The 24,220-nt window shown below is 45.2% G+C and overlaps 1 protein-coding gene across 1 annotated transcript; it reads right to left on the reverse strand.

Annotated features, from left to right (window-relative positions):
• Positions 1 to 8,397: 8,397 nt before the first annotated feature.
• Positions 8,398 to 22,618, reverse strand: LOC120669454 (BTB/POZ and MATH domain-containing protein 1-like). Its single transcript, XM_039949201.1, has 2 exons — positions 22,487 to 22,618; positions 8,398 to 9,186 (listed from the first exon to the last, which is right to left on the reverse strand). Exons 1-2 carry the CDS (start codon positions 22,616 to 22,618, stop codon positions 8,398 to 8,400), a joined length of 921 nt encoding a protein of 306 aa, XP_039805135.1.
• Between the last annotated feature and the right edge of the window lie 1,602 nt (positions 22,619 to 24,220).

Consider the following 24,220-nt stretch of genomic DNA (forward strand, 5'->3'; position numbering starts at 1 on the left):
GAGGCTAATCTTTAGGCCATGTCACATCAAAAAGAATTTTGATATTTATAAGTATTAAATGAAATCTAATTACAAAACTAACTGCAGAATCATAGGGCTAAACTGCGAGATGAATCTAATGAGGTATATTAATTCATGATTAGTGGATGGTTACTATAGCATCACTGTAGCAAATTGTGGATTAATTAGAATCATTAGATTCGTCTCGCGAATTAGCACTTATCCGTCAGAAAAAGTTTTATAAGCAGATTTGATACCTCTAAATAGTAAAATTCTTTTCGATGTAACAGGGGCTAAAAAAAGCTCCTAGAAACAAACATGATCTAAATGGTACAGGATCTAAATGGTTGGCCCCTTTAGTACCGGCCGTGCCGATCGGTACTAACGTGCCAACTAGAAAAAACAAAAAAAAAATTCAAACCCACGATCATGAGGATTCGAACCCACAACCTTTAATCTCGCGTGTAGTTTTTTTACCATCCAATCTATACATCACATGTGACTAGTGAAGACTAGCTAAGAGATGCATTACTTTTGAAGTAACCGTGGACCATTTAGTACCTGGCTAAGACACCGACCAGCACTAAATGTCATCCTTTAGTACCGGTCAGAGTCATTGATGTAGGAATATGGGGTAGCAGAAACAAAAATTTTCTACCACATAAACCAGGATTACTGTAGTTATAGATCACAGGATTACCACTAGACGCGCGGTTGCGGAACTTCTGTAGCGCGCACTGTTCACCCGCGTGGCATTGTTCACACGCGGGTACTGTAGCACCAAATAGGGTTTTTTGGGCACCCCCCTTCTGTATATATAGTCCCTTAGGTGGGCTGCCTTGGGCCCCACCTTGGGCCCTTTTGGGTCTAAAAGGCCCATTAGTGCACCTAAACCCAGTCTAATTCGGATATCATTCTTATCATGCTTCTTTCCCTTAAGTGTGTGACCCTATGGGCTCACATGCGAATAGACATGGCCCGATTACTCTTACTCGGCCCAATAGTAGACAGTGGCCTCTAGCAAGACATGTCAACTCCTATACGCACACAAAGATCACATCAGACGAGCCGCCACAATATCATATACATGCTGTTCCCTTTGCCTCACGATATTTGGTCCAGCTTAAAGGCGACCACTTTCTCGATCCTGTGATTCGGAATCTTTGGTTAACTCTTAACCCTAGCATGGCCATGCATTTCTTGATCTGAATCACTCGAGGGGCTCAGAGATATCTCTCTTACAGAGAGAGGCAAATCCTATCTTGACCGACTATGTCTCACAGCACGCTTTTTGACAGACCCGAAAGCCACCTTTATAACTATCCTGTTACGGTGTAGCGTTTAATGGCTCCTAAGTAAGTCGATTCACATCTTGAGTACATACGACGATCTCAGGTCTTAGGACACATCGTACATATTGTGTAATGAGAAGTCATCATCTCGTGTTGGGTCAGTTCTGTCTCATGTCTCACATGAACCCACATTATTAGTTTGACATCCCCATGTCCATGACTTGTGAAACGTAGTCAATCAACTAATACATGTGCTAGTCTAATATTCATGTGTGTCCTCACATGAACTCCGACTATGAACATTTTAGAATATCCATACAAGTAAAGAGTTTCACAAATACTTCACATAAACATTAATCAATACAAGATGTCATCCATGGATATTCAAGGAACACTTTGTTAATCATGAATACAAGGAAATATGATTGCCTCTAGGGCATATTTCCAACAGTCTCCCACTTGCACTAGAGTCAATTCAGAATGTATCTAATACCTATTGCTCTTGTGTGCCTCTCATGCTTGGGCTGTGGAAGGGGTTTTGTCAACGGATCTGAAATGTTCAGATCCGTGTGTATTTTGCATATCTTGATCTCACCCCGATCGATGAACTCTCGAATGAGATGAAATCGCCGCATAACGTGTTTACTCTTCTGGTGATTCCTTGGCTCCTTGGCTTGCGCAATGGCTCCACTGTTGTCACAGTAGAGATCCAGCGGGCTAGAGGCATTAGGGAACACACCAAGCTCAATAAGGAACTTCCTTATCCAAACACCTTCCTTCGCAGCTTCCGAAGCTGCGATGTACTCGGCTTCTGTTGTAGAATCGGCCACTGTCTCTTGCTTGGAACTCTTCCAGCTAACCGCACCACCATTTACTTTGAACATGAAACCGGACTGAGACTTTGAATCGTCTTTGTTGGTTTGGAAGCTAGCATCAGTGTAACCAGTTACAACGAGCTCCTCCTCACCTCCATAGACTAGAAACACATCCTTAGTTCTTCTCAAGTAATTGAGGATGTTTTTCACAGCTGTCCAGTGACTCTCACCTAGATCTGACTGGTACCTGCTCGTAACATTTAGAGCATAAGAAGCATCTGGGCGTGTACTTATCATTGCATACATGATAGATCCAATTGTTAAGGCTTATGGAACTTTGCTCATGCGCTCTCGCTCATTAGTCGTCCTAGGACACTGAGTCTTGCTAAGATGTATGCCATGTGACAGGCAAGAATCCTTTCTTTGCCTCTTCCATGTTGAACCGCTTCAACACTTTGTCAATGTAAGTATCTTGGCTTAATCCTATAAGCCTCTTTGATCTATCTCTATAGATCTTGATGCCCAGTATGTATGCTGCTTCTCCTAAATCCTTCATCGAAAAACTATTTTTCAATGAAGTCTTTACGGACTCAAGCATAGAAATATTATTTCCAATCAACAGTATGTCATCTACATACAAGATTAGAAATGCAACATAGCTCCCACTTTCCTTCTTATAAACACAAGCTTCTTCTTCGTTTTCAATGAAGCCAAACCCTTTGACTACTTCATCAAAATGAATATTCCAACTCCGAGATGCTTGCTTTAATCCATAAATAGATTTTTGAAGCTTGCATATCTTTCCAGCATTGGTCGGATCGACAAAACCCTCGGGCTGCATCATATACACGTCCTCGGTCAGATTTCCATTAATGAAAGCTGTTTTGACATCCATCTGCCATATTTCATAATCGAAATATGCAGCAATAGCTAGAATAATCTGAACAGATTTAAACATCGCCACGGGCGAGAAAGTCTCGTCGTAGTCAACTCCTTGAACTTGTCGAAAACCTTTTGCGACAAGTCGAGCTTTATAGATGTGAACATTTCCATCTATATCTTTCTTCTTCTTATAGATCCATTTGCACTCGATGGTTCTCACACCATCAGGCGGGTCTATCAAGTTTCAAACTTGATTTTCCTTCATGGATTCTATTTCGGATTTCATGGCATCTTGCCATTTCTTAGAGTCAGGGTCTGCCATCACCTCTGCATATGTTGCAGGTTCATCATTGTCTAACAATAATAATTCCCGTGCTGCGCGGAGCCTTGCTGACCTTCGTGGTTGCGGAGGTGCTTCTTTTGCCATAGGCATCTCAACTTGTTCAGCTACATTAGCATCACTTGTAGAGTCTTGTCGTATTAGCTCATCTCGAATTTCTTCGAGTTGCACCATTCTTCCACTTTTCCCTCCTTTGAGAAACTCTTTTTCTAGGAAAACTCTGTTCCGAGTGACAAACACTTTGCCCTCAGATCGATTGTAGAAGTAATACCCTAAGGTCTCCTTTGGGTATCCCACGAATATGCACTTATCCGATTTGGGTGCAAGCTTGTCAGACTGGAGTCATTTGACAAATGTTTCACAACCCCAAATTTTTAGAAAAGACAAACTGGGAGACTTGCCAGTCCATATTTCATATGGTTTTTTGTCTACGGATTTTGACGGCACCCTATTTAATGTGAAAGCTGTTGTTTCTAGAGCGTCACCCCAAAACGATAACAGTAGGTCCGACTGGCTCATCATTGATCGAACCATATCCAACAGAGTTAGATTACGTCGCTCAGACACACCATTTCTCTGAGGTGTTCTAGGCGGCGTAAGTTGTGGAACAATTCCGCAACTCTTTAGATGATTGCTAAACTCGTGGCTCAGATATTCACCTCCACGATCAGATCGTAAAGCTATAATTTTCTTGCCACACTGATTTTCAACTTCACTCTGAAATTCTTTGAACTTTTCAAAAGTTTCAGACTTATGCTTCATCAAGTAGATATAGCCATATCTACTCAAGTCATCAGTGAAAGTTATGAAGTATTGGAATCCACCTCTAGCAATCGAGCTCATTGGTCCACATACATCAGTATGTATGAGTTCCAGTAAGTCCGATGCTCTCTCTGGAAAACCTGTGAATGGCGTCTTAGTCATCTTGCCTAGCAAATAAGCTTCGCATGTCTTGTATGACTCAAAATCAAACGAAGTTAGAAGTCCATCCGAATGGAGCTTCTTCATGCGTTTCTCGCTTATATGACTGAGACGACAATGCCACATGTAGGTAGAATTCAAATCAGCAAGCCGATGCCTTTTAGCATTAATATTATAGATAGGTGAATCATCAAGATTTAAAACAAATACCCCATTCACAATGGACGCAAAAGCCACAAACATATTATTCTTAGAGATAGTACAACCATTGTTTTCACTCGCAAAAGAATAACCATCCTTCATCAAACATGAAGGAGACATAATGTTTTGACTTAAACTAGGAACAAAATAACAATTATTAAGCTCCAAGACAAATCCTGACGGTTGGTGAAGTTGCATCATCCCGACGGCCAAAGCAGCAACTCTTGCATTATTGCCGACGCGGAAGTCAACTTCTCCTCTTTCAACGCTTCTACTCTTTGTCATTCCCTGCATCGAATTGCTTATATGAGCAACCGATTCGGTATCAAATACCCAAGAATTAACATAAGAGTCAGCGAGAAATATTTCTGTAATATGAACAACAAGTGTACCTGAAGTGGAAGAACGATTCTTCAACGAGGCTAGATACAGCTTACAGTTCCTTTTCCAGTGTCCTGGCTGGTGACAATGAAAGTACTCCTTGTCTGCAGCTGGTCCAGGTTTAGCCTTGGGTGTAGGGTTTGGCTTGGGGTTCGCAACCTTAGCCTTGCCCTTCTTCTTCCAAGAAGAACCTTTCTTCTTGAAAGTAGGCTTATTCTGGACAGCCATCACATGGCCGACACCTGTGCTTTTCTTGATATCACTCTCTACCGTTTTGAGCATGCCGCATAGCTCATTCAAGCCCTTCTCAGCCCCGTGCATGTGGTAGTTCGAGACGAAATTTCCATAGCTCGGAGGCAAAGAGGCAAGAATGAAGTCAGTGGCCAACTCTTAGCCAAGTGGGAAGCCTAGCTTCTCCAACCTCTGTGTGTAACCAACCATCTTGATTACATGCGGGCCTACTGGTGATGGGTTATCTAGAACATCTTCCTTGTTAGCTGCCCTGAGAACAATTCTCAGGTTGCGGATCCAATCCGCATAGTTTGTCTCATTCAATTTGTTGCTCTAAAGTACGGAACGTAAAGCAAAAGGCTGGTTTTGGGCCATTGATCTACAACAAAATAATAATACAAAATATTAAGACAAAAGTATTCATGATGGAGTAAACGACATTAAACAATTTAATAGAATTTACTCCCACTAAAATCAATATCCCTCTGTTGATTCTTAGTGATTCAAGACACACAACTAACACGTTCACTAGCGAGCTTTTGCATCACCACTAGAAGACTGAGTTAGATCGGTAAGCAACTCTTGCTAATCATATCTCATATGACTCTTGTTGTTGGGTGACATCTCCATGTCTCGCTCCCAACCTTTATGCCCCAAGGTACTTAACCGTTAAGATGACCTTGTCAAGCTCACCAACCCCTTATGCGTGGATGTATTCGATACAGCCTGTCTAGTCAAGGAAAACCAGTGGCGCCCTAATTTCATAGACCCACCACCAATCGTACAAGATATGGGACAGTGCAAGGTTTAGTTGGTAGGGCATGGTAGCTCGAAATTTGTGAGGGATCGTTCTACTTCTACTATGACGCACGTAGTAGTAAAACGTCAAGAACGGCAAGCACATAATTGTGAATCAGTATAGCTCTTGTTCTCATGGTGATCTCCATCTCCATAGAACTTGTTCGCCATGTAGATCTCCATCTTCATGGAACTTGTTCATCATGTTGATCTCCATCTCCATGTACATGTTCACCATTCTTCATGTGATGAAAACTCCAAGAACTAGAACTTGCTATTACACATAATAGATAGTAAATAAAATTACATTCACGACTTCGATCATCACAGATTGGCACGCAGGCCATTACATCAAATGCAACAATTCATATGGCTCCGGCCGAATTGTCATAATCACGACACGCAGGTCATGAAATAATTACACACATGCATCACATACACACAGGGGCCATACCGATCACAAAACCTGCAAAACAGAGTTATGCGATTCCGATGTTCGAACTTAAATCACTGAAAACTCTATCTTCTGGGCCGAATTTCGCAAATCTAAATATCGCGAAAACAGCATAGCTGTTCTGAACCAATTCTAACTTTTTCTGTAGATACAAATCGATATAAAATTCGCCTCAATCTAAGTTCGTATGCAAAAGTTATGACTGTTTTACAGTAAAACACGCTTTTGCAACAAAACGAAATTCGCACTAGATCCAAACTATTGCCCTATGCATCTCATGCATCTGACTTATGCCCTAAGTTTTGATTCGACCAATCAAATTGATCTCCAACCGCAGCGACCGAGTTTATGTGCATCACTTAACTCCGATGGCGGAAAACCGACCGGTAGGAGTATGTCGTTGCACAACCTTCGCAGCTACTTTACGAAACTAGGTCATAGATCGATCTGAAACACGCATATCTCCATATGCACATATCCGAATCTATAACGAGACAGCACTGGCTCTTGATACCGTTGTAGGAATATGGCGTAGCAGAAACAAAAATTTTCTACCACATAAACCAGGATTACTGCAGTTATAGATTACGAGGTTACCACTAGGCGCGCGGTTGCGAAACTTCTATAGCGCGCACTGTTCACCCGTGTGGTACTGTTCTCGTGCGAGTACTGTAGCACCAATTAGGATTTTTTGAGCGCCCCCTTCTGTTTATATAGCCCCTTAGGTGGGCTGCCTTGGGCCCCACAATGGGCGCCCCCTTTTGGGCCTAAAAGGCACATTAGTGCACCTAAGTCCAGTCTAATTCGGATCTCATCCTTATCATACTTCTTTCCCTTAAGTGTGTGACCCTATGGGCTCACATGCGAATAGACATGGCCCGAGTACTCTTACTCGGCCCAATAGTAGACAGTGACCTCTAGCAAGACATGTCAACTCTTATACGCACACAAAGATCATATCAGACGAGCCGCCACAATATCATATATATGTTGTTCCCTTTGCCTCACGATATTTGGTCTAGATTAAAGGCGACCACTCTTTCTCGATCCTGTGATTCGGAATTCTTGGTTAACTCTTAACCCTAGCATGGCCATGCATTTCTTGATCCGAATCACTCGAGGGGCCTAGAGATATCTCTCTCTTATAGAGAGGGGCAAATCCCATCTTGACCGACTATGTCTCACAACAAGCTTCTTAACAGACCCGAAAGCCACCTTTATAACTACCATATTACGGTGTAGCATTTAATGACTCCTAAGTAAGTCGGTTCACATCTTGAGTACATACGACGATCTCAGGTCTTAGGACTCATCGTATATATTGTGTAATGAGAAGTCATCATCTCGTGTTGGGTCAGTTCTGTCTCATGTCTCACATGAACCCACATTATTAGTTTGACATCCCCATGTCCATGACTTGTGAAACGTAGTCAATCAACTAATATATGTGCTAGTCTAATATTCATGTGTGTCCTCACATGAACTCCGACTATGAACATTTTAGAATATTCATACAAGTAAAGAGTTTCACAAATACTTCACATAAGCATTAATCAATACAAGTTGTCATCCATGGATATTCAAGGAACACTTTGTTAATCATGAATACAAGGAAATATGATTGCCTCTAGGGCATATTTCCAACAATTGACCGGTACTAAAATGCGATATTTGGTTCCTATCCGTGTCTTGGCCCGGTACTAAAATGGCTCCTGGGCTTTCAAATTTGGACCCGGTACTAAATGCATTTCCGAGGCTATTCAGTACCTGTCCTCAATATAATCAGCTCATGGAGGAATGATTAGTTTTCTAGTAGTGAAATGGTTGAAACAGTCTAAGCTAGTTTAGTTAAAAGGTTTCACCTGTACAAATATAAAGACACTTGTACTTAATTCTGATTAGAGAATGCAGGACTGGTACAAGTACAAAACGAAAAAAAAAGTTTTTGTTGGCCCTTTCATACACGATATCATCGTATCTCGGTGCTGCAGGGATTTGAGCATGGAGTAGCAAGTTTTCAGGCGACCATTTCTGTGAAGCTCTAAGGACAAACAGTTCGGCCTTCAACAGCAGAACGCCAAGCTACTTGTTCCCCTTGACCATGATGAGCTTCAGAAGTTCAGTCAAAACGGAGGGGCAGCTTGCCTCGAGGTGCTTGTACCCTTCAGTTGCAGCGACAGCTTGGAGATTTTCTGGGGTAGCCAAGATGAACTTCATGCACCTGGATTTGAGCTCAGAGCACCCGTGCTGCTCCGCCAAAGCCAATGTAGTTGCAACCGTGTCCACGCTGATGTCCGTGTACACCTTCTCCACACAGATCCTCTTGAGCCTCTCCAATCCATACCGATCTGCCGCTTCAAGAAGATGCTGCGCCATCATCAATGTCGCCTGCTCCCCCTCCTGGTCCAGCTCGGGCGCCGTGTCGGTGTAGATGAAATACAGCAAGGTCCTGAACACCTCCACCTCCATGTCATTGATCTCGACGCACAGCGACGCCTTCTCCTTCATGTTGCCGAAGAACTCGGCCATGAAAACCGGCGACCTCGCCGCGAGCACTGACCGGTGGGCCGCGACAGGCTCGCCGGCGACGAGGAACGTGATGTCCGCCCCCTTCTGGCTCCGCAGCAGCTCACCGAATTGCTGGTGCAGGTCGGGGGATGGCATGCTGGCCACGGCCGCCGCCGCCGCCGCCGCCACCGCATCCCTAGGTTCGAGGACGTTGATCGAGCATAGCACAAGTATGGAGTCGTCTCTCTCATACCGACGTCGCGATCCCTCCAGGTCGCTCCGCCTGATGAGAGAGACATCCAGGGATTTGTTCTCATAGAACATGGAGGACGCGGTCATTTCCTCCAGATCGAGGGAAGTGCCCTGTGACAGAACCGTCAAATTAAAACTCAAATTAAGCTAAATGGCCATCATTTGAACACATCAGGCATATTTGGCTTAACGGTTTAACTTGACAGTCCTTTCGAAACCGACATTCCGATCGAAACAAACACCAGTAGTCCCACGCGAAGGTGAGCGCAGGCAGTACAAACATGACGAGTACATATAAATACGATTACAATACTGAGTAGAGTACATTAAATTCTACAAACCGGGTTTAATTACATACATAATGTACAAGAGCAACTTTATTTTAAAACAAAGACCAATATAGAAACCAGACGTCTATAATACACGAAGTGCCGTATCGAATCACATACTCAGCCCCCGGGTGTGATTTGAAAACTAGCAATGACTAAGCATCTGGCCCGACCACCTCCCAACCATCCGCGCCAAACTGTATAAACTTAGCACAACACGGGCAGAAGTCTACATCTTGGGGTCCTGAAATAATAATGGTGGCAACAAACCCTGAGTATTCTAATACTCAGCAAGACTTATCCGACCAGTGGTATAACTTAGCCCACATATCTAGACATGCAAGGCATTTGGCTGGTGGTTTATTTTGCAGAAAAGCAACTAAAGAAATTCCTTACTTTTATTATTTTAGCTCCAGGTTCTATATAAATTAACTCTCATCTAATATTTGCATAGACCCACTATAGCAATCATGGTGATGCAAGCAAAAATTAATTCCATTTGCTCAATATTTTACATAAATATACATAACTCACATTCTAATATCTTTGCTACGGTGTGACAAAGAGACCAAGACCCTCATAACCGCGAGACACGGCGAATCGATCCAATTTAACCTTGCAAGGTGGACCTAACCAACACGGCACGTATTAGCCCCGTCGGACCATACGGACCAACCATTCCCCTCCTCATCTCGAACTACAGGACCGCCCCACCATCATATGGTCAGCCAAGCTCAACGTGAGACCACCAAAAGTAAACATATGCAACCCCATTTCTCCGCGACTACTTGACTACCCCAGGAGGTGAGTAGGAGTCCTGTACTTTCGAGATGAGGCAGTACTCGGCTTACCGGTTTCGACTACCTCCTACTCCCGGCATGCAGTTAGTACAATTCAATCCCCGATCAGCACTGCCACAACGACCGGTCCTTAATCGACACAGGCGGGGCTAAGACAACAAGAAACCCTGTCCTGCTGCCATACCTAAACATCATCACTCCCCGCCCGGTCTCACAATTCCATATCACTTTCAATAACTCAGATACTGTAACATAACTATACATACAACTTATATCTCGCGAGTAACTGGAAATTACTCGTCTTCTAAACATCCTATATCTCGCGAGTGACAAGCAATCACTCGACTTCTATCGATACTTATTAAGCATAGCGTTGCTATCACCCTATACATACTAGTACAACTCAAGGAACTACGGATCATGCAACTAGGTTTCAAATCAACTCCTAAAACGTAATGCATAAGTAATAGCAACATATATAGATGTCATAAACTAGGACATGCACCGGGGCTTGCCTGCGGGCCGCTGCTCAGAGCTAGGGTCCACGGGGCCTTGGGCCGGGTCGTCACGAAACGCCTGCGGGGCTGGCTCCGTCTGCTCCTGCGGCTCCGCGATCACCTCGTATACGACTTCCTCGGTCGCGGATTCTATATGTATGCATATGAAACAATGAGTAACTGTCATGCATATGATACAACGAGTAAATGCCAACATGACTTTGCCATTAGATGATAAGCATTAAACAAATTAACACTTTACTCAAAATGATGCAAGTATGGTGACAATTAACTTTAACCCTAAGTGCTAGAAACAATTAAAGGCCAAATTATCAATTAGAGCATGATTTACTACAAAACAAAATATGACTAGCAAGGACATTATTATTTGCCTCTTATAATTTGTATAAAAATCTACATGTAAAATAAATATTATTATACCTATACACATAATTAAGTTTGGTTACATATTATATTCATATACTAAACTAGGTCCTATGAGAATGAAAATTTTATGGTGGATCACTCATGTTTAAAGTAAATTACTGCAAAAATTTCATAATTTTTAGATTAACAAATCTATAGAAACTAATTAAGCAAGACTAAACACAATCTAAATTCTTGCAGGAGTAAAAAGGTCATTTTGCCACTGTGGATATTTTTCCTCTATAGATCTTACTCTAACAAATCCAACAAATTTTATTTCATATTTTTCGCATTTTTCCTTGAATTTATATGGATTTTACAAATTATAGCCGAAATAAACACAAGATAAATAAAATAAAAATCCCCCCTAACCCCTGACCCGTGGGCCCCAGCGGTCATTGAAACAAAACAGAGAGGGGGGGGGCGGCCAGGCCAGGCGCGCACGCCATGGCGTGGCTCGCCGGCGCAGGGGGCGAAGCCCGCGGTGGCGGCGGCCGACGGCGGCCTGAGCAGTAGCGCAACAGCGGCGGCGCTGTGTGGCCCACGCGCGCAGCCCTAGGCAGCGGGATGGCTAGCGGCGGCGGTGCCCTAGCGGCGGCGCGGGGCAAAAGAGGCGGCGGCGTGGCTTGTGCCGGCGGCGGCGGAGCCAGGCGGCGGCGGAGCGGCGCGGGGTGAGCACTAGCGCGGCTAGGCGACTCCGGTGCGCGCGCACGGGTGGCGTGGGGCGGCGTGAGCGCAGCTCGCGCCGTGCGGCGGCGGCGACGCAGTGAAACGGCGGCGGCACGGTGTGGAATGGGCGCGGAAACTTGGTGAACGTGGAAAAGTAAGGGGAGCATGAGCTTCAGTGCATCACCTAGGGTCGATTTGAGCTGTCAAGCGAAGAAAACGATGATCGGACGAGGGAGTTCGACGGTGACCAGAGCTCCGAGCGGCTTTAATGGCTGGCGGCCGGGGAACCTCCGATTTCCGGCGAAGCAGGGGTCGTGGCTAGGATTGGAGGGGTTGGGAAGGTCGCTAGAGAGGTGGAGGAGCTTCGGGTGAAGTGGATTTGGAATTCGTGGAGCGGAGCTCGCGAATCGGGCCGACGAGCACGAGTTGCTTCAAACGCCGTCCATGGCGAACTCAGGGAGGAGAAGGAGAGGAGAGCGAGGCGTAGACGGAAAGTGAGGCAGGTGGTGGCTCGGGAAGGCGTCGTGGTCGACTTGGCGGCGTCACCGACGGCCAAGCAACGCGGCGATGCCCTCGACGGCCACGCACGGCTTCGGGAGCGTCGGTGCCATTACTGCGAACCGTGCGTCACCGGGAGAAACAGGGAGAAGGGAGATGAGAGCATGACATGTGGGGTCCACATGTAAGCTCCAATTTGGCTAAACTCCCTTAATCTTTGGGGAATTCGTAATTTTGATTTGAATTTGAAAATTGGATTGTTACAATCCTTCCCCCTAAAAGAAATCTCGTCCCGAGATTTAGGAGAAAAGTGGCGAATTGAAAGGAAGTCGGAAAATCATATACCTTGGTATAATTGGAGCAACTCAGGACATTTGGATTGAACAAATTCCTCCGTTTCCCAGGTAGCTTCTCGCTCTGAGTGATTACTCCACTGTACCTTATAGAAATTGCTGGTTTGATTTCGAGTGACCCGAGTCTTGCGATCAATAATTTTTACTGGATGCTCTGGATAGACAAGATCGGGCTCCACTTGTAACTTTTCTATGTCCATTATCTTGTTCGGAACACGGAGGCATTTCCTGAGCTGGGAGATATGGAATATATTATGAACTGCGGATAATTGGGCAGGAAGTTCCAGGCGATATGCTACTGGCCCACATTGTTCGATGATAGGAAAAGGCCCAACATAGCGAGGGGCGAGCTTTCCCTTCACACCGAACCGTTGGACTCCTCTCATCGGAGATACCCGTAAATAAACATGATCTCCCACTTGGAACGAGATCGCTTGACGTTTCTTGTCCGCATAGCTTTTCTGCCGGGATTGAGCTATTTTCAAGTTCTCTTGTATAACCCGGACTTGTTCTTCCGCCTCACTGACCATATCAGGGCCGAATACATTTCTTTCACCGGCTTCTGACCAATTCAATGGAGTTCTACACCTTCGCCCATATAACGCCTCAAAAGGAGCCATCCTGATGCTCTCTTGATAGCTATTATTATAAGCGAGCTCAGCTAAGGGTAGAGATTCATCCCACTTCTGACTGTAGGTGAGTGCACATGCTCTAAGCATATCCTCCAGAATCTGGTTAATTCTCTCTGTCTGACAATCTGTCTGAGGATGATAGGCCGAACTACGGATCAGTTGAGTGCCCAGAGCGGCGTGAAAGTGCTCCCAGAACCGGGCAATGAACTGAGTGCCCCGGTCCGAAATAATTGTCTTTGGAATCCCATGAAGACTCACGATACGGTCCATATACAGTTGAGCGTATTGCTTCGCCGTATGTGTGGTCTTTACCGGTAGAAAATGGGCCGACTTGGTGAGGCGATCCACAATAACCCATATCGAGTCATACCCCTTGGAAGTTTTTGGTAAGCCGACTATGAAATCCATACTGATGTCCTCCCACTTCCAAGATGGAATACTCAAAGGCTGAAGAGGACCTGCTGCTTTCAAATGGCTCGCTTTGACCCTTCTGCAGGTGTCACATTCAGACACAAATTTAGCAATCTCCCGCTTCATTCTTGTCCACCAGAATCGTTGCTTCAAATCTTGATACATTTTATTGCTGCCTGGGTGGATAGAATACCTAGAGAGATGAGCTTCATCAAAGATTTGCTTTCGGAGCTCTAAATCTTTAGGTACCACCAAACGATCCTTGAACCATAGAATTCCAGCCTCATCTAAATGAAAACAATTCACCCCCGGGTCATTTTCCGCAAGTCTTTGGCGAATCTTTTTCATCCCGTCATTATGTTGTTGAGCAGAAATAATCCGATCTCGAAGAGTAGATGAAAGGACCAAATTATCAAGACTGCCTTGCGTGATGATCCCCAAGTTTAATTTTTCCAGTTCATAACAAAGGGTCTCATTGAAAGGCACAATAGACAGGCAGTTGCACTGAGCCTTGCGGCTTAAAGCATCTGCAACCACATTGGCCTTACCTGGGTGATAGTGAATCTCCAAATCATAATCTTTAATCAATTCCAACCATCGCCTTTGGCGTAGATTTAGCTTATTCTGGGTGAAAATATACTTGAGACTTTTATGGTCCGTATATATGTGAACAGGATTGCCCAGAAGATAATGACGCCAAATTTTCAAAGCATGAACCACTGCTGCTAGTTCTAAATCATGAGTGGCATAATTTTCCTCATGTCGTCGGAGTGCCCTGGAAGCATAAGCAATTACTCGACGTTCTTGCATGAGGACACAACCTAAACCCGTACCCGATGCATCACAATATACATCAAAGGGTCGAGTAATATCAGGTTGAGCTAAAACAGGGGCAGATGTCAAAAGTTTCCTCAGGGTCAGAAAAGCCTGATCACATTTATCACTCCAATTAAATTTCACCCCTTTCTTGAGCAACTCAGTCATGGGCTTAGCAATTTTTGAAAAATCCGGAACAAACCGCCGGTAATATCCTGCTAGCCCAAGAAAACTCCGAATTTCCGGAACAGATGTAGGTGCTTCCCAATTCAAAACATCTTGGATTTTACTGGGGTCAACAGAAATTCCATTCTCTGATATGACATGACCCAGAAATGGAACCTCCTTTAGCCAAAACTCACACTTGGTGAATTTGGCATACAACTTGTGTTCCCGAAGACGCTGGAGAACAATGCGAAGATGCTCAGCATGTTCTTCTTCATTCTTGGAATATATAAGAATTTCGTCAATGAAAACCACGACAAACTTATCCAACTCGGGCATAAACACCGAGTTCATGAGATACATGAAATGAGCCGGGGCATTCGTCAATCCAAATGACATAACAAGATATTCATAAAACCCATATCGTGTGGAGAAAGCTGTCTTTGGGATATCTTCGATCCTAATTTTTATCTGATGATAGCCCGATCGAAGATCAATTTTGGAGAATACCTTGGCCCCGACTAACTGATCAAACAAAATATCAATTCGGGGGAGTGGATATTTGTTTTTGATAGTGACGGCATTCAAAGGCCGATAGTCCACACACAACCTGAGGCTTTGATCTTTCTTCTTAACAAAGAGCGCTGGACAGCCCCAAGGTGAAGTGCTAGGACGGATATAACCTTTATCAAGCAACTCCTGCAATTGCTTCTTTAGTTCTGCTAATTCATTGGGTGGCATACGATAAGGTCTTCTGGCAATTGGTGCCGTTCCCGGTTGCAATTCAATGGCAAACTCTATCTTACGGTCAGGTGGCATGCCTGGTAAGTCATCCGGAAAAACATCTGGATATTCACACACCACTGGTATTTCGGCCAGATTTTTGGCCTCAACCTGATTTACCGTAGGTGTTGAAGATATATGGTCCATCAGATTCAAAGTCATAGAACCATACAGAGGAGAATCAATATGCACATATTGTGAAGTAGTGTCTAAAAGAACCCTTTGACCTCCCATCCAGTTCATACCCAGTATAATATCAACCTTTTGGGTTGGAATAACTATAAGAGACGTGATAAAAAATTTTCCTTGCAACTGTAGAGGCACTCGTCTGGCAACTTGATTGGTAATTATTTGCCCCCCAGGTGATTGAATATTGTATGATATTGCCATGCTTTCTATCTCCAACCCAAGTCTCATAGCACACTCTTTACTAATAAATGTGTGTGATGCACCAGAATCAAATAATATGGTAACAGGGTGAGTATGAACTGAAAACGTACCCGCCATCACTTGAGCTCCCTCAGGAACATCCTCTAGCGTGGTATAATGCGCACGTCCTGGCTTGAAATGAGCCACTTTCGGCTTCTGATTGTGCTGATTAGGACCCTGAACTTGTTTAGGTGGCATAGGGCATTCGCGTGCAAAATGACCAACTTGACCACAGTTGAAGCAAGGAGGAAAATTAGGGCGTACACCTTGTGACTGCCACCCCGTCTTCTGCACAATCTACTGAGGCACCGGAGATCTGGCTATCCCTTGAGGTTGTGAGTACTGAGGTGGTCTATATCCCGACTGGTACTGTGTTGGCCTATAACCTGACTGCTGTTGCGGAGGCCGATATGTGTTCTGATACTGCACTGGTCGGTACACCGGCCGATGCTGATAAGGTGCACGAGGGGGTCCGGCTTGAATCAGACGAAACCTCTGATTAGCCTGACTAGAAGATCCACCCATTGGTGCCTTCCTCTTTTTCTCTGCTTGGTGAGCTATACGGGCGTCCTCTTGAGTGATAGCCCCATTGACCAGCTCACTAAAAGTGTTGAATTTGAACATAACCAAGCGTTCCTGGAGCTTGCTGCTAAGCCCCTGCCTGAAACACGCTTGTTTCTTTTCATCTGTTTCCACATGATATCCAGCATATTGAGACAAGGTGTTAAAAGCTTGAGCATATTGTGTCACAGTATTATTGCCCTGTTTCAGAGCCAAGAACTCATTGAGCTTCCTGCGAATCACCCCTGCAGGGATATGATGTGCCCTGAAAGCTTCCTTGAACTCATCCCAAGAAAACCGAGTGCCAGCAGGGAACATAGCTACGTGATTATCCCACCACGTACGTGCAGGACCTCTGAGTTGCTGAGCTGCAAATGATGCCTTGTCATTGTCATTATATTGATACAGAGTGAACTTGGACTCAATCGTCCGGAGCCAACTGTCAGCCTCCAATGGCTCATCCGCCTTATGGAAAAGCGGTGGCTGAGTACCCAAGAACTCCGGATACCCAGGGACAAGCGGCTGGTGATGATTATGATTTCCATGCCGTGGTGCAGCACCCTGATGAACGAGCTGACGGAGCAATTCCGTCTGTTCATCGCGCCCAGTCAACATGGCCGCGATTGCCTCAACCAAATTGGGAGGCGGTGGCAGCGCATTAGCACCATTGGGCGCAGAGGAATCATTATCGGTGTTCGGCATTCTGCAATTAATCATGAATCGATTAGTTCCAATATCTGATTAAATTAAATAATCATGATAGCAACTAATATTCAATTCATGAAAAATGCTGAATTTAGAACACCGATTAAATAACTCAATATTTGTATCACCACTTTTATGGCCCACAATTGTAACAAGAATAACTGGATCATGCATGAGAGGTACAACTATTTTTGCACCAACTAGTGAATACAAACTAGGCCCCACTAAATCTCAATATCACAAATCTTCGCGGTATAGCTTTGACAATAACTCCCAAACTATACATCCAAAAATTCACAACTTTTGCAAGCGAGTGGCTATCAAAATACTCTGCAACTTTTGTATAACTCGCTAACCCACTCTTACAATGCAATGAATGATATTATGCATGATCGTCCTACGTCACCCTTCCAACAAAAATTGCCGACAAATATAGGGCAATATACGTGGTCTTTCGGTGGCAACATACGCTCTCAATTATATAATCGATTTCTACACGCCTTAACTTACGAGTTCGTTTGTTAGTGTACCTGCAGAAAGCACATGATATACAGATATATGCATATATCCACGACTGGACCCTTCGTGCCAGCACACACGAACGGCCCCCATGTGTCCTACGCCACATGGGTAACGCATATGCAGTTGCCCACATATTCACACATACATCACCATCCACTATAGAGATGGCGCCCATGCGTTTAACACTGCATGGACAGCGTTGCATACGTTACCGAGGCAATGTATTCACTTCCCGTACAAATCGCCTTACGGGACACCCAAGGGTAAACGTGTCCCAAGGTACACGGTCAAGACCAATCGCCTGACAGATTTACATCTCATAACATTGCCTTACGAGATGGCCGTGCTCACAATCACACGGTGGGAAGTCCGCGCTCCATATCAGGCGGCAGATAGCGATAGGCTCATTTGAATGGAGCCTTATCACCTCCTCGTATGCTCATCATACGGGACCCGCGCATGTATGAAACACGTGGGCTATTCTAAGGACTACCAAGAATGCTCACCTTGCTTACCTCAGCGTAGGTGCGTCGTTACAATATTAAGTAAGGGTTGTGCAAGAAATTAAGGTTTAACAGAAAGAATGTGCTGGAAGTTAGTGAATATAAATATTGCCACCAATTTATAAATAACCAAGTACTATATAGGGTGTAATACGGATTTAATCGTAAAACGCGACTGAACGATTTTCCTTATACCCCAGAAATTTGTTTTTAATTTTGAAAGTCTAGAAAATAGTCACGTTCGTACCACCCCTGGTGTATTTCGGCTCTGATACCAGCTGTGACAGAACCGCCAAATTAAAACTCAAATTAAGCTAAATGGCCATCATTTGAACACATCAGGCACATTTGGCTTAACGGTTTAACTTGACAGTCCTTTCGAAACCGACATTCCGATCGAAACAAACACCAGTAGTCCCACGCGAAGGTGAGCGCAGGCAGTACAAACATGACGAGTACATATAAATACGATTACAATACTGAGTAGAGTACATTAAATTCTACAAACCGGGTTTAATTACATACATAATGTACAAGAGCAACTTTATTTTAAAACAAAGACCAATATAGAAACCAGACGTCTATAATACACGAAGTGCCGTATCGAATCACATACTCAGCCCCCGGGTGTGTGATTTGAAAACTAGCAATGACTAAGCATCTGGCCCGACCACCTCCCAACCATCCGCGCCAAACTGTATAAACTTAGCACAACACGGGCAGAAGTCTACATCTTGGGGTCCTGAAATAATAATGGTGGCAACAAACCCTGAGTATTCTAATACTCAGCAAGACTTATCCGACCAGTGGTATAACTTAGCCCACATATCTAGACATGCAAGGCATTTGGCTGGTGGTTTATTTTGCAGAAAAGCAACTAAAGAAATTCCTTACTTTCATTATTTTAGCTCCAGGTTCTATATAAATTAACTCTCATCTAATATTTGCATAGACCCACTATAGCAATCATGGTGATGCAAGCAAAAATTAATTCCATTTGCTCAATATTTTACATAAATATACATAACTCACATTCTAATATCTTTGCTACGGTGTGACAAAGAGACCAAGACCCTCATAACCGCGAGACACGGCGAATCGATCCGATTTAACCTTGCAAGGTGGACCTAACCAACACGGCACGTATTAGCCCCGTCGGACCATACGGACCAACCATTCCCCTCCTCGTCTCGAACTACAGGACCGCCCCACCATCATATGGTCAGCCAAGCTCAACGTGAGACCACCAAAAGTAAACATATGCAACCCCATTTCTCCGCGACTACTTGACTACCCTAGGAGGTGAGTAGGAGTCCTGTACTTTCGAGATGAGGCAGTACTCGGCTTACCGGTTTCGACTACCTCCTACTCCCGGCATGCAGTTAGTACAATTCAATCCCCGATCAGCACTGCCACAACGACCGGTCCTTAATCGACACAGGCGGGGCTAAGACAACAAGAAACCCTGTCCTGCTGCCATACCTAAACATCATCACTCCCCGCCCGGTCTCACAATTCCATATCACTTTCAATAACTCAGATACTGTAACATAACTATACATACAACTTATATCTCGCGAGTAACTGGAAATTACTCGTCTTCTAAACATCCTATATCTCGCGAGTGACAAGCAGTCACTCGACTTCTATCGATACTTATTAAGCATAGCGTTGCTATCACCCTATACATACTAGTACAACTCAAGGAACTACGGATCATGCAACTAGGTTTCAAATCAACTCCTAAAACGTAATGCATAAGTAATAGCAACATATATAGATGTCATAAACTAGGACATGCACCGGGGCTTGCCTGCGGGCCGCTGCTCAGAGCTAGGGTCCACGGGGCCTTGGGCCGGGTCGTCACGAAACGCCTGCGGGGCTGGCTCCGTCTGCTCCTGCGGCTCCGCGATCACCTCGTATACGACTTCCTCGGTCGCGGATTCTATATGTATGCATATGAAACAATGAGTAACTGTCATGCATATGATACAACGAGTAAATGCCAACATGACTTTGCCATTAGATGATAAGCATTAAACAAATTAACACTTTACTCAAAATGATGCAAGTATGGTGACAATTAACTTTAACCCTAAGTGCTAGAAACAATTAAAGGCCAAATTATCAATTAGAGCATGATTTACTACAAAACAAAATATGACTAGCAAGGACATTATTATTTGCCTCTTATAATTTGTATAAAAATCTACATGTAAAATAAATATTATTATACCTATACACATAATTAAGTTTGGTTACATATTATATTCATATACTAAACTAGGTCCTATGAGTATGAAAATTTTATGGTGGATCACTCATGTTTAAAGTAAATTACTGCAAAAATTTCATAATTTTTAGATTAACAAATCTATAGAAACTAATTAAGCAAGACTAAACACAATCTAAATTCTTGCAGGAGTAAAAAGGTCATTTTGCCACTGTGGATATTTTTCCTCTATAGATCTTACTCTAACAAATCCAACAAATTTTATTTCATATTTTTCGCATTTTTCCTTGAATTTATATGGATTTTACAAATTATAGCTGAAATAAACACAAGATAAATAAAATAAAAATCCCCCCTAACCCCTGACCCGTGGGCCCCAGCGGTCATTGAAACAAAACAGAGAGGGGGGGGGGGGGGCGGCCAGGCCAGGCGCGCACGCCATGGCGCGGCTCGCCGGCGCAGGGGGCGAAGCCCGCGGCGGCGGCGGCCGACGGCGGCCTGAGCAGTAGCGCAACAGCGGCGGCGCTGTGGGGCCCACGCGCGCAGCCCTAGGCAGCGGGATGGCTAGCGGCGGCGGTGCCCTAGCGGCGGCGCGGGGCAAAAGAGGCGGCGGCGTGGCTTGTGCCGGCGGCGGCGGAGCCAGGCGGCGGCGGAGCGGCACGGGGTGAGCACTAGCGCGGCTAGGTGACTCCGGTGCGCGCGCACGGGTGGCGTGGGGCGGCGTGAGCGCAGCTCGCGCCGTGCGGCGGCGGCGACGCAGTGAAACGGCGGCGGCACGGTGTGGAACGGGCGCGGAAACTTGGTGAACGTGGAAAAGTAAGGGGAGCATGAGCTTCAGTGCATCACCTAGGGTCGATTTGAGCTGTCAAGCGAAGAAAACGATGATCGGACGAGGGAGTTCGACGGTGACCAGAGCTCCGAGCGGCTTTAATGGCTGGCGGCCGGGGAACCTCCGATTTCTGGCGAAGCAGGGGTCGTGGCTAGGATTGGAGGGGTTGGGAAGGTCGCTAGAGAGGTGGAGGAGCTTCGGGTGAAGTGGATTTGGAATTCGTGGAGCGGAGCTCGCGAATCGGGCCGACGAGCACGAGTTGCTTCAAACGCCGTCCATGGCGAACTCAGGGAGGAGAAGGAGAGGAGAGCGAGGCGTAGACGGAAAGTGAGGCAGGTGGTGGCTCGGGAAGGCGTCGTGGTCGACTTGGCGGCGTCACCGACGGCCAAGCAACGCGGCGATGCCCTCGACGGCCACGCACGGCTTCGGGAGCGTCGGTGCCATTACTGCGAACCGTGCGTCACCGGGAGAAACAGGGAGAAGGGAGATGAGAGCATGACATGTGGGGTCCACATGTAAGCTCCAATTTGGCTAAACTCCCTTAATCTTTGGGGAATTCGTAATTTTGATTTGAATTTGAAAATTGGATTGTTACATGCCCTGTGAGCTCGGATCCCGCAGGCGGCAGCTGAACGACGCCGCCACCCCGCTGGCTCCTCTGCTGATCAATCGGAGGCTGAACATGATCCAGTCACTGCTGTAAGAGCGGTTCGGGTTGTAGGAGGCCTTGGGATGGAATTCGATCCGATGGAATTCGATCCGCCAGTTGAGTCCACCCAGGGTTTATCTTATATATCGGAGGTTGGTGATAAACGGAAATATCGGAATTCTATCGGTGACAGAGAAATTTTTTCGGACAAAATTTAGAGAAAAAACTCTCATTTTGTGTAGAAATGAACATATATTTTTTTCAAACCATATAGCCTAAAAAACTATACATAATAACGTAGAAAAATGAAAGAAAATAGCCGGTAGGGAGACATATCTACTACTACGTCGCTTCTCACTAGAATATGAATGATTGGATGGTGGAATAAAAGCAAATGAATGAATTAGGGTCTAAAGATGGTTACATGCTCTTTTTACTCATTATAGTGGGTAAAAAGTTTGTGCACAAGCTTGTGGGTTAGTCGAATGGAGTGTTAAATTTAAAACAATAATATTTTTAGATGATAAACTAATTTTATTGGGGCTCACCGGTAAAATAGAAATATCGGAATTATCGGAAATCTATGGGTGATAAGGTGAACCATGAGTCCACCGACGGCGCACTCTCTCGACGCGGTGTACCCTGGCTTCTCCTTGGTAGCTGCGAAGCCGCCGATCTTGAACAGCTGCACGGAGCGCGCGGCTCCCGTGAGGTCGACGGAGGTGGGAAGCATGCTGGAGCAGCGCTGGACGACTCTGGAGCACGGCGGATATCGCGCGAGGAACAGAACGTCGCGCGGCGGCGGCGGCGGCGGCGGTTTCTACGGACTGCGGATTGCGGAATGGGCTCCTGCAGGGAAACAACCGTTCGTGCACCACTTATTAACGCACGATAAGATCAGTCGTGGAGCATTTTATCGTATCTTCAGTTTTAACCCCCCTGAAATTGTGGAGCAAAAAGAGATCACCAACACGAAGGATCGGTTTCCAGGGCAACTGATGCCTTGCTGAAATAAGTTAATATGGGATGATTTGTTAATCGATAAATTAGCGTAACACGTGGGTTGATAAAAGTCAGTTATCGCCGATACACTATCAGTCGATAAAAGCGCACGTCGCACCATCAGTCGGTGATCCGAGTTTCTACGAAAGTCAGTCGTCATTTGTCCAGTCTCGTGCAAGAGCTCACCATGGTTAAGGTGCAAGACGCAGGGCGGCTCTATACCGTTCGACGTTCGCTAGGTCAGTCAGATTGAATGCCGCATATCGCCCTAGGTGCAAGAAGATGTTCGTTTGTTTGACTCCAAAATGACGGAGCTGACGCAACAGAGGCGAATCCGTGGCGAGTGTGCGCCGCCGCGGAGTCCTGATCGTCCCCCAGCACGGGCTGTGATAATTGTCTGCCGTCTTCCTCGATCGACGGGCAGCTGCTGGGAGCAGATCGACTTGCTGTTTTTCTCCGGCTGGAAGACGCGGTGTCTGCTATTCCGATCTGTAAGTTTGTGCTGATCGATTCTACGAGTTTGACAAGAATCCAAGTCGTCTACGACTTACTAGATTGATCTGAAATCCAATCTATAAATAGAAGACGAAGCCTAGGGTTTATCCCTAATTGCTGGCAGCTATCTTGCATTGTGGTGCGTTTAGGGTTTGCGATCCCTAAAGATTACTGTCTCTTGGCCTGCTAGTGGTGATGGACGCCGGAGGAAGGTCGATGGGTGCTGCTGCGAAGGATATTGATGAACAGAAGAAGAATAAAAAATCGCTGAACGCTGGCATTGTTGATCCAATTAAAGATCTGCCAAGGAACAGGATGATGCTTCTTGAATTGTTGGCTGATATTCATATGAAGAAGGAAGGTGACTCCCAAGCAGAGAGGTGCAGGCTTTCCTATCTTTCGGAGACTGACCTGACGAAGCTCATGGCGAGCCCTGTCAGAACTCGGAAGTAATGAGTGTTCAGTTTGGAACTGCCGAGAGGTGGTGGGGAAACTCCCGGATAGTTCAAGAATTGTGCGGCCTTGTAAAGTTGCTTCACCCTAAACTTAGTTTTTTTTGTCGGAAACAAGGATGCGTGTTAGTAGAGTGAGTAATTTAAGATAAGGGTTAGATTTTCGTAATTATCCTCCTGTTAGGAGTGATGGTCTTCGTGGTGGTTTGGCTTTGTTTTGGGATGAATCAATAAATGTGTCCTGTTATATTGATGTTCTGGTCCGTAAGAAGTCGTCTGCTCTCCTTGGCGTGCATCCAATGCTGCATGCATGTCCTAGTAATAAACAAACTGATCTCCCAAAACTAGACATGGTGATTAGAGATTGATTGAGCGAGTAATTAATG

Source organism: Panicum virgatum, chromosome 4N (genome assembly GCF_016808335.1).
Source record: "Panicum virgatum strain AP13 chromosome 4N, P.virgatum_v5, whole genome shotgun sequence".
Taxonomy (NCBI): Eukaryota; Viridiplantae; Streptophyta; class Magnoliopsida; order Poales; family Poaceae; genus Panicum; species Panicum virgatum.

Excerpts from the sequence above, each read along its gene's own strand:
- LOC120669454 (XM_039949201.1), bottom strand. The coding sequence starts at position 22,618 with ATGCTTCCCACCTCCGTCGACCTCACGGGAGCCGCGCGCTCCGTGCAG. Across the intron at positions 9,187-22,486 it reads GCGCCGTCGGTGGACTCATG|GGCACTTCCCTCGATCTGGA; the intron begins GTTCACCTTATC and ends GTTCTGTCACAG.